Source organism: Salvelinus alpinus, chromosome 17 (genome assembly GCF_045679555.1).
Source record: "Salvelinus alpinus chromosome 17, SLU_Salpinus.1, whole genome shotgun sequence".
NCBI lineage: Eukaryota > Metazoa > Chordata > Actinopteri > Salmoniformes > Salmonidae > Salvelinus > Salvelinus alpinus.
Window position 1 is genome coordinate 44,953,856 of NC_092102.1, and position 11,416 is coordinate 44,965,271.

At 42.1% G+C, this 11,416-nt stretch overlaps 1 protein-coding gene across 1 annotated transcript; it reads right to left on the bottom strand.

Moving 5' to 3' along the window:
- Nucleotides 1-8,855: 8,855 nt before the first annotated feature.
- Nucleotides 8,856-9,995, bottom strand: LOC139541884 (olfactory receptor 2G3-like). The gene has a single exon (XM_071346768.1). It carries the CDS (start codon nucleotides 9,993-9,995, stop codon nucleotides 8,856-8,858), a length of 1,140 nt encoding a protein of 379 aa, XP_071202869.1.
- Nucleotides 9,996-11,416: the final 1,421 nt, after the last annotated feature.

Here is an 11,416-nt window from a genome sequence, read left to right on the forward strand (position 1 = left end):
CTCTCTGTTGTCCCGTCGCTGTTGCTGTGTAGATTACGCTTCTTCACCCCAAAGACTGGGGTCAGACAGCTCTGTAATATTGTCTGAGCTATTCACACCTGTCACACAATGTCCACTGTTCTCGCTCAAGGCTAACTACAGCTTCCCAGCTTCTTATCTGAGCTAACTGTTACTTCCAGCACACACACACAGACACCCAGGCGCTCAGACCAACAGTTTGTCAACATCCAATCACATTTAATACAGTTGCTAATCACGTTTGTTATAGTATTCAATCACATATGATATAGTTGCTAATCACGTTTGTTATAGTATTGGGTTATAGTCCATTGTACACCACAGTCAGCAGTCTCATAATTCACCCCCTCCTGTGTCTCTCTAAGATTAGCACAGTCTCGGTCACACAGTACAGCTTCACACTTCTGATACATTTGTTGCTTCTCTCCTTTTAACACACACACATTTCAGGCTGATATTCATGGTTGGGCCCTGAGCACTGGTAAAAGTGAGAACAATGGAAAAATGCAGGAGTCAGCAATTCAAACTTTAATGCATACGAAGCCCTACTAGCTTATAGTTAGTTAAGCATGTCAAAAAACCTTTATAAAACCCCACAGTATACATGTTTACACATACAGTTTAGGTACAATGATTAAGAAAGATAACACACACACACAAAAAATACAGCAACAGATGACATTTACACATAGGTTATTCTACTAACAGCACAATAACTTGCATTACCCGAGTTTAAGTTTAGTCTGCAGGCTGTTCCATGGGCAAGGAGCGTAACAGGAAAAGGCAGCCATACCCAACTCTGTGGAAATCGCATGGGCCTCAAGTGTAATCCATGCTTTAGACCTGGTTTTTGGAATTATAATTATAATATTGACGAGTGATGATAAATAAGAAGGTAGTTTATTCAGAAGTGCTTTATAGACAAACACGAGAGCATGTTGTTCTCGTCTCACGGACAGCGAAGTCCAACCCATATTTTGATATTAAACACAGTGGTGAGTTCTGTAGCACCCGTAATACACCTAAGTGCGCAATGATAAGTAGCATCCAGCGATTTAAGTGTTGATGCCGTAGCGTGCATGTAAATAATATCCCCATAATCTAAAACAGACATAAAAGTAGCTTGCACAATTTGTCTTCTATTTGTAGAGGACAAGCATGTCCTGTTTCTATAGAGGAAGCATAGCTTGATTTTTAGCTGTTTACAAAGTTCGTCAATATACATTTTAAAAGACCGTTTATCATCCAACCATATCCCTAAGTATTTATATGCAGAGACCTGATTAATTTGAGAACCATCTAAGCTTGTAAATGCACGTGTATTTTCAACCAACTTTTTGAACCAATTAAACATCATAAAATGTATTTTCTTTGCATTTAAAGCAACTTTCAGCTGTATAAAAGACCCTTGTAATATCTTATCTGTCTCCAATAGTGATAATGCTTGGGCAGCCGTTGAAGCGATAGACTACATGACAGTGTCATCAGCATATAAATGAATTTGACACAAACTTATTTCATCACCGATATTGTTTATGTAGAGAGTGAACATAACATGCACATACAGTGCATTCGGAAAGTATTCAAACCCCTTGACTTTTCCCACATATTGTTACGTTACAGCCTTTTTCTAAAATGTATTAAATAGTTTTCCCCCCCCTCATCAATCTACACACAATACCTATAAATTACAAAGCAAAAACTGTTTTTTATACATTTTTGCTAATGTATTATAAATAAAAAACAGAAATACCCCATTTACATAAGTATTCAGACCCTTTACTCAGTACTTGGTTGAAGCACCTTTGGCAGAGACTATAGCCTCGAGTCTTCTTGGGTAAGATGCTACAAGCTTGGCACACCTGTATTTGGGGAGTTTCTTCCATTCTTCTTTGCAAATCTTTCTGACAGTGGACTATGGAACTAGTTGAGAATCTATTCATAACTTACTGCAGCATGGCTTCAGGAAATGAACTAGATTGCCATGGTAACAACACAACACAGACCCCTGGCTTAAACCCTGCCAATATGAACCAAGCAGGTGTCCATAAAACCTCTAATGAACTGGAGTCTGTGCTGCAGGTGTCCATAAAAGCTCTAATGAACTGGGCCCAGATTTACAAAACCTTCTTAAGAAGAAATTTGTTCTTAACTGCTATTTTTTCCTTAACTCTGGACTTATGAAGAGAGTTAAGCAAAGTTGCTATTCCTCAAAAAGGTTATTGGAAATGTTATTGTGCTATTTCTTATGTGATTCTTGAAAAAAAAGTCATTTGATTTGTTCTTAATCCCAAGACAGCTAAACTCAGAATAAACTCATGAAAGCAATTGTATATGTTTAATTCACTCACAAACTTCATCAGAAAGTTTCAGTATTGATTATTTTAAACACAAGAACATGTTTAAGAACCGTAATCTCAGTATGAAATATGATAACATGATTTCCATTGCTAGCTAGATAGCTAGCTAAAACGGTTGCCTAGCAACAAACATCTTAAGATTTATACGAAGATATTTGAAAAGTTCATAAGAAAATCATAAAATCTTAAGATATTGTTGAGGAATTGCACTTACGAACTATCTTATGAACTTCTTATGTTTGGTGAAATGTTTGGTGAATCTGGGCCCTGGAGTCTGTGCTGCATGTTTCCATATAACCTCTAATGAACTGGAATCTGTGCTGCAGGTGTCCATATAACCTCTAATGAACTGGAATCTGTGCAGCAGGTGTCCATATAACCTCTAATGAACTGGAATCTGTGCTGCAGGTGTCCATATAACCTCTAATGAACTGGAATCTGTGCTGCAGGTGTCCATATAACCTCTAATGAACTGGAATCTGTGCTGCAGGTGTCCATATAACCTTTAATGAACTGAAATCTGTGCTGCAGGTGTCCATATAACCTCTAATGAACTGGAATCTGTGCTGCAGGTGTCCATATAACCTCTAATGAGCTGGAATCTGTGCTGCAGGTGTCCATATAACCTTTAATGAACTGGAATCTGTGCTGCAGCTGTACATATAACCTTTAATGAACTGGAATCTGTGCTGCAGGTGTCCATATAACCTCTAATGAACTGGAATCTGTGCTGCAGGTGTCCATATAACCTTTAATGAACTGGAATCTGTGCTGCAGGTGTCCATATAACCTTTAATGAACTGGAATCTGTGCTGCAGGTGTCCATATAACCTCTAATGAACTGGAATCTGTGCTGCAGGTGTCCATATAACCTCTAATGAACTGGAATCTGTGCTGCAGGTGTCCATATAACCTCTAATGAACTGGAATCTGTGCTGCAGGTGTCCATATAACCTTTAATGAACTGGAATCTGTGCTGCAGGTGTCCATATAACCTTTAATGAACTGGAATCTGTGCTGCAGGTGTCCATATAACCTCTAATGAACTGGAATCTGTGCTGCAGGTGTCCATATAACCTCTAATGAACTGGAATCTGTGCTGCAGGTGTCCATATAACCTCTAATGAACTGGAATCTGTGCTGCAGGTGTCCATATAACCTCTAATGAACTGGAATCTGTGCTGCAGGTGTCCATATAACCTTTAATGAACTGGAATCTGTGCTGCAGGTGTAATTGCAGTAGTACTGTACAAAGTTAGAGGTGCGCATGTAACAGTATAACTTTAGACCGTCCCCTCGCCCCGACACGGGCGCGAACCAGGGACCTTCTGCACACATCAACAACAGTCGCCCACGAAGCGTCGTTACCCATCGCTCCACAAAAGCCGTGGCCCTTGCAGAGCAAGGGGAAACCCTACTTAAGTCTCAGAGCAAGTGACGTAACTGATTGAAACGCTACTAGCGCGTACCCGCTAACTAGCTAGCCATTTCACATCCGTTACACTCACCCCCCTTTCAACCTCCTCCTTTTCCGCAGCAACCAGTGATCCGGGTCAACAGCATCAATGTAACAGTATAACTTTAAACCGTCCCCTCGCCCCGACACGGGCGCGAACCAGGGACCTTCTGCACACATCAACAACGGTCGCCCACGAAGCATCGTTACCCATCGCTCCACAAAGGCCACGGCCCTTGCAGAGCAAGGGGAAACCCTACTTAAGTCTCAGAGCAAGTGACGTAACTGATTGAAACGCTACTAGCGCGTACCCGCTAACTAGCTAGCCATTTCACATCCGTTACACGCAATTTGATAGATTCCCCCGCTCCCCCTACCTCAGCCTTCCAGTTGGGAGACCTGAGGGTTATCTACACCCACCCCCCTCCCCATCTCGTACTTCTGAGTGGGAGACCTTCCCAGGCAGTAATCTGCCTAGCTTACAAACTAGAATCAGGGCGCCCACTCCGACAAGGTTAATTGACCCACAGTCCCACACGGTGACATGATATCATTGACGTGACGTGCAAATGAGCGATAGAAAACCGATTGCGCAAAAGTCACCATTCCGAATTTTTTGGTGTGGGCGCCCCGTGCCGCCCCCGGCAAGATGCCGTCCTGGTCGGCTTTCTACGTCGCCTATACCTAAATCCGCCACTGGTAACAACACAATACAAACCCCTCGCCTAAACCCTGCCAATATGGACCAAGCAGGTGTCCATATAACCTCTAATGGAGTCTGTCCTGCACGTTTCCATATAACCTCTAATGAACTGAGTTGTGTGCACGCAGTGGTGGAAAAAGTATCCAATTGTCATACTTGAGTAAAATCAAAAGATACCTTCATAGAAAATGACTCAAGTAAAAGTGAAAGTTACCCAGTAAAATACTACTTGAGTAAAAGTCTACAAATATTTGGTTTTAAATCTACTTAAGTATCAAAAGTAAATGTAATTGCTAAAATATACTTAAGTATCAAAAATAAAAGTGTAAATCATTTCAAATTCCTTATTTTATGCACATTTGTGGCCTGCTGGAGGTCATTATGCAGGGCTCTGGCAGTGCTCCTCCTTGCACAAAGGCGGAGGTAGCGGTCCTGCTGCTGGGTTGTTGCCCTCCTACGGCCTCCTCCACGTCTCATGATGTACTGGCCTGTCTCCTGGTAGCGCCTCCATGCTCTGGACACTACGCTGACAGACACAGCAAACCTTCTTGCCACAGCTCGCATTGATGTGCCATCCTGGATGAGCTGCACTACCTGAGCCACTTGTGTGGGTTGTAGACTCCATCTCATGCTACTACTAGAGTGAAAGCACCGCCAGCATTCAAAAGTGACCAAAACATCAGCCAGGAAGCATAGGAACTGAGAAGTGGTCTGTGGTCACCACCTGCAGAACCACTCCTTTATTGGGGGTGTCTTGCTAATTGCCTATAATTTCCACCTTTTGTCTATTCCATTTGCACAACAGCATGTGAAATTTATTGTCAATCAGTGTTGCTTCCTAAGTGGACAGTTTGATTTCACAGAAGTGTGATTGACTTGGAGTTACATTGTGTTGTTTAAGTGTTCCCTTTATTTTTTTGAGCAGTGTATGTATATGAGCAGTAGTTTGTTTATATACATTAAAGTTATACTTTAAATGCAAATGTTTAATAGCATTCTTTCTCATAACAAACCAGTGCATTTTTAAATACATTGTGGTTAAGGTAGATTATGATTTCATTGAATCATTTAATTAGAATTGTTTTAACACCAATCATAGTCAAACTATCGCAAACTGTTTGACTTGGAAAAAATACAAAACCATTTTTTTTAAATAGCCTTTTGGGGGCCAAAAGAGCCGCTCTTTTTGGTGAGCTGAGCCGAACTAGCGGGCTGAATGCCCATCACTGGGTTTGCGAGCAGAGGATCACTGGTTGGAGCCCAGTATGGCAGAACGTTGACTTCGGTTTCACTAGCAACCCTTATATCCACCATAGCGCTACCTCGAGGCTAATGCAACTCCCCAGTAGATAACCAGTTGACATTACTGTAATATCATCTAGGAATAGTTGTTGTTAGGAGCTAGTAACATAAGCATTTCGCTGCACTGCTATAACACCTGCTAAACCGTGTACACGACCAATAGCCTTTGATTTGAGCGGAGTACATGTTTGACATTACAAGGATGTAACACTAGGGGGCCTAAGAGAGTAGCCAATGGCTCTGCGGAGGAGGAATGGAAATATGGAAAATAGCAGCAGGTCAAATGATTCCTAATTTCTACCAGGCAACAGGGTATTGATTCAACGTGAACCACTACCACCAATTTATTAACAGCCGATTATCAATTATTATGCAATATCCGGTGACACTCATCTCCATGACAAGAATAACCACACAATACATCAAATTTATAGATCTTTATTCAACAACAATGCATTGTATGGCATAGATTTATGTCTGAAAATGTGACATCACAATCAGTTGATGAATAAACCCTGAAAGCAATTGTTTACACAGATAACGTACTAGTGCATAAAATAATATGGCTTCATTATATCAATGCAAAATCTAAGCAGAACACTTTTGCTTCAATTGGACGCAAACACAGAATGAAAGACAATAGAAATACTGAAAATTTTATAATTTTATAACAGAAATACAATTATTCACCATTCTCATGGCAATAGATTCATTTTAAAAACATGTTTCATTTTAATGTTTTAATGTTGAGTAATCCAGATGTGATGATCTGCAAAATCACCTGACCTTGTTTCACTTGAGGAAAATAACTATAAAACAAGAGTAGCCTATGTATCAAAGTTGATGAAATATGTTATGGTAGTTTCTGGCTGATAGTCAAAGCTTTTGAAAATTCAGTAGACAATGTTTTAAATCCATTTATATCTAGAAAATCGCACAAAGATAAACATTTATAATAATCACCAGCAGGGCTATTGTCATACATCTTGTCCTGGAGGCAGAGCTGATCTATTTCCTGCTAGATCGGCCAGCTGCAAAGTCAAAATGGGCTATATTGTAAAAATGTATGGAAACAAAAATGTGCTTTTTGGTCTTAATTTCAGGTTAGGGTTAGGCATTAGGGTTAGCAGTGTGGTTAATGTTAGAGTTCATTTTTAAATCAGTATGGTTAGGGTTTGGTTTAACATCCAATTTTATGACTCTGTGGCTGTGCCAGCTAGTGACCACTCTGCAGAGCTGCCTTCATGACAATAAATGCCAATTTTTTTCTAAGGGATACCTGGCCAAGAAGACAGCTGCTCCTGTATAAACAATAATATAACAAATAATAACATACTCTCAGAACATTCAATAAAAAATACAACACCTGCCTGGTGACCAATGAGACCAATAAGCAATAGACCAATAAGAAAGAGAGTTCCAAACCTCTCTGACAATAACAGATCGTTTTCAGTTTTCCCCTCCCCACTCCACTCCCAGACAAGTCCAAGCAAAATTCTTGCTTGAGAAAAATGACTCTCTGCTAAAAAGCTATTTTTGTTTATTTTTTGACCATTTGAATTGAAAACAATTACAGTAAGGTTCTTAATTGTTACCCAGAAAATATTTGATAGTGAGATAATAATAAAAAAATGTCTGCATTTAACCTTAAAACATTTATCCACATCCCACTGTGTTGCTCTCATCCTCACTGCCTGGACAGAGAAGACAGAGGCACAACATATTCCTTTCATCTTCTGCCTGAATCCCTGGTCACTTTAATAATGGAACACTAGTCACTTTAATAATGTTTACATACTGCTTTAATCACTTCATTTGTATATACTGTATTCTTTTCTACTGTATTTTAGTCAATGCCACTCCGACATTGCTCGTCCTAATATTTATATATTTCTTAACTCCAGTCTTTTACTTTAGATTTGTGTGTATTGTTGTGAATTATTAGATATTACTGCACTGCACTGTTGGAGCTAGGAACACAAGCATTTCACTACACCCGCAATAACATCTGCTAAATATAACATCTGCTAAATATGTGTATGTGACCAATAACATCTGCTAAATATGTGTATGTGACCAATAACATCTGCTACATTTGTGTATGTGACCAATACAATTTCATTTGATTTGAGTACAGTGAAAACATCTTCAAATGCAGGACTAAGATATATATTTTTTATTTATTTAGCCTTTATTTAACTAGGTAAGCCAGTTAAGAACAAATTCTTATTTACAATGACAGCCTACACCGGCCAAACCCTAACCCAGATGACGCTGACCCAATTGTGCGCCGCCCTATGGGACTCCCAATCACGGCCAGTCAATACAATCAAGGCCTCTCAATACAGCCTGGAATCAAACCAGGGTGTCTGTAGTGATGCCTCTAGCACTGAGATGCAGTGCTTTAGACCACTGTGCCACTCGGGAGCCCAAATATATTGAAAGACGAAAAAAGTCAAAGAACAGTAAAAGCCTGTGGTAGTCACTCGAACATCTCAGCATGTGAAAATGCATTTGCCCTTGTAAATGAGAACCAATTTTCTAAATACAATATCAGCTGCCTCCCGAAACACTACACCAGCACTTGTATTGAAGCTTGATGAAATAGCACGCATTGGCCAACTATAAATGCATGGTACAGGTAATTATACATTCAGTATAATATTATAAAACTGGTATTTTTGCTCCTTACTGTACTATGCTCCTTACTGTACTATGGTCCTTACTGTACTATGGTCCTCACTGTACTATGGTCCTGGTCCTTACTGTACTATGGTCCTTACTGTACTTTGGTCCTCACTGTACTTTGGTCCTTACTGTACTTTGGTTCTTACTGTACTATGGTCCTTACTGTACTTTGGTCCTTACTGTACTTTGGTCCTTACTGTACTTTGGTCCTTACTGTAAATTCCCTTCCCAAGTTTCTGTGTCGGTCTCATTCCAAATTGAATGCATCTCATCGTCCCTCTTCTCAGCTGCCATTTCTGGGAGACATCTCTCCCACCTCTCCTTTGCCTCATTCCAACACAGCTGCCCTGTGCTGTGACCTCACCCACGTCCTCTCCAGCTCCAGCTCAGGGCGTTCGCCCTTCCACCGGAAGAGTCCGAACAGCGCCTGACGTACCTCCCAATTGCGAATGCCAAAGATAAGTGGGTTGATGCAGGGAGGCACCATGATGAGGATCAGAAGGCAGATGTGCAGAGTTCCAGCTGACAGCGAGGTCCCAGCCTCGGAGAGGGCGGTCGTCATGGCCCCTGTGCCCTCCAGCTCCCACAGAGCATCTGAGGTGATCTTGAGGAACATAGGGAGTAGCTGCAGGAACACCATTCCACAGTAGAAGAGCACAGTGTTGCGCGCCCGCGTGTTCACCGTGTTGAAGGGCACCACAGCGTTGCGGGCGTCCTGGTACATCCGTACATAGGCAAAGACGTAGCTGAGGAGGCAGAGCAGGGTGAAGATGAAGCCCACCAGCTTGCGGGTGATCGCCGCTGCCCTGGGGAAACCCATGTGGCGTTCCACGGTGTCAGGCTCACATATGAGTCCAGAGGTTGCTGTGCCATACTCCCCTTCCCCCTGGTGTAGTAGGGTGAAGTTAATGCAGCCAATGCTGATGGACAAGACCCAGGTGAGGCCGACGGTGAGGCGCAAGCGCAGTGGGGTGAGGACGGACAGGTAGTGGATGGCATGGCACACATACAGGTAACGTTCAATGGCCATGCAGGTGATGGTGATGAGGGTGCTGAAGATGCAGACGCTGCCGGTGAAATACTGGAGGAGGCACATGGTGTTAAAGTTCATTGTGCTTCTCTGCAGTAAGCAGTGAGTCACGAAGGGACCCAAATTGATGGTTTGCACCATGTCACTCAGAATCAAGTTCTTCAGCAGGGCGTAGCGTGGCTCCCAAGACAGGTCCTCCGAGCGTCCCAGTCCCAACAAAGTGAATCCGTTCACAGCCAAAGACAGGATTGTGAGCATCAAGAACACAAAAACCAGCACATTCACTACAGCATCAAATGGCATTAAGAACAAAAAGAGGCAGCCTCCTAGGTCGAAGCTGCGGTTGTCATCTTCCGTTCCGTTCTCAAAAGTATGAGCAACGCATGGACCCGTGCGGTTGAACACCTGAGTGGAATTCATGATGAACTTATGAGCCATGGTCGAGCTGAGCGCATGCCTGTACTCCTTTATACTCGCTCTCTCGCTCTCTCGCTCTCTCCCTCGCGCTCTAGAAGGGTGCTGAGACTGTGTCCACCTGTTGAATCAGTGGTTGTGGTCGTGTGTGCTTGTGTGTGAGATTGAATCGTTTTCAAGACAATAATTCAATTGATAATGAAAATCATTATCAAACGTTTAGCTAATTTTGTAGGCCTAGTTCAAAATCCATATTCTCAGCAATATTAAGTATAAATTGGGTCATTCCACTGAGATAGTGCCTTTTGGGTAAAAAACATGTTTTCCCATCTCAAGAAGAAAGACTAGTAAGTGCCAATTAAAGTAACAGAGTTGATTGTAACAGAGTTGATTGTAACAGAGTTGATTGTAACAGGGTTGATTGTAACAGAGTTGATTGTAACAGAGTTGATTGTAACAGAGTTGATTGTAACAGAGTTGATTGTAACAGGGTTGATTGTAACAGAGTTGATTGTAACAGAGTTGATTGTAATAGAGTTGATTGTAACAGAGTTGATTGTAACAGAGTTGATTGTAACAGAGTTGATTGTAACAGAGTTGATTGTAACAGAGTTGACGATTTGATCTTGAATAGCTATAAATACCCATGTGCTTTGCTAGCGCTGATTGGAATATGTTTCGAGACGCCACCGATAACATTGACGAGTGAACCACCTCCGTCACCGGCTCATTAGAAAATGTATTGGCGATGTTGTGCCCACGGTGAACGTTCGCTGTTTCCCCAATCAAAAGCATCGAAGTTGGCGCTAAACTAAAGGACAGGGCTACCGCAGACAACGCTGAGGCTACGGCAGAGGACAGGAATAAGTACAAGAAGTCCCGCTATGACCTCCGCAAAGTCATCAAATGGGCAAAGGGACAATATAGAAGTAAGGTGGAATCATATTACACAGGCTCCAATGTCCACCGCATGTAGCAGGGGTAATCTGGTAACCAGGTAACCAGCTGTAATCTGCCCAACGACACCAGACGAAGACAATGCATTTTATGCACTCTTTGACAACAACAACGTCGTTACGGGTGTGATGGCCGTCACCGACTCAGAGGATTGGGTGATCTCGCTCTCTGAGGGGCCCGACACTGGGTCTTTAATCAGGTCAACAGCCGCAAGGCCACTGGGCCCGACAGTGTTCCAGGGCTCGTTCTCAGAGCATTCGCAGAACAGCTGGCAGGCATATTCATGGTAATGTTCAACCTCTCCTTGTTCCAGTCTGTAATCCCCATGTTTTAAGATGACCACCATCATTCCTGTCCCCAATAACTGTAAGGCTTCATGCCACACTACCGCCTTGTAGCACTCAGTTCTGTAATCATGTAGTGCTTTGAGAGGATGGTTATGGCAAACATTAATAACTCCATCATCCCAGACACCGTAGACCCACTCC

Bases quoted from the DNA above. Each gene is read 5' to 3' on its own strand.
- LOC139541884 (XM_071346768.1), bottom strand. From the start codon at position 9,995: ATGGCTCATAAGTTCATCATGAATTCCACTCAGGTGTTCAACCGCACG.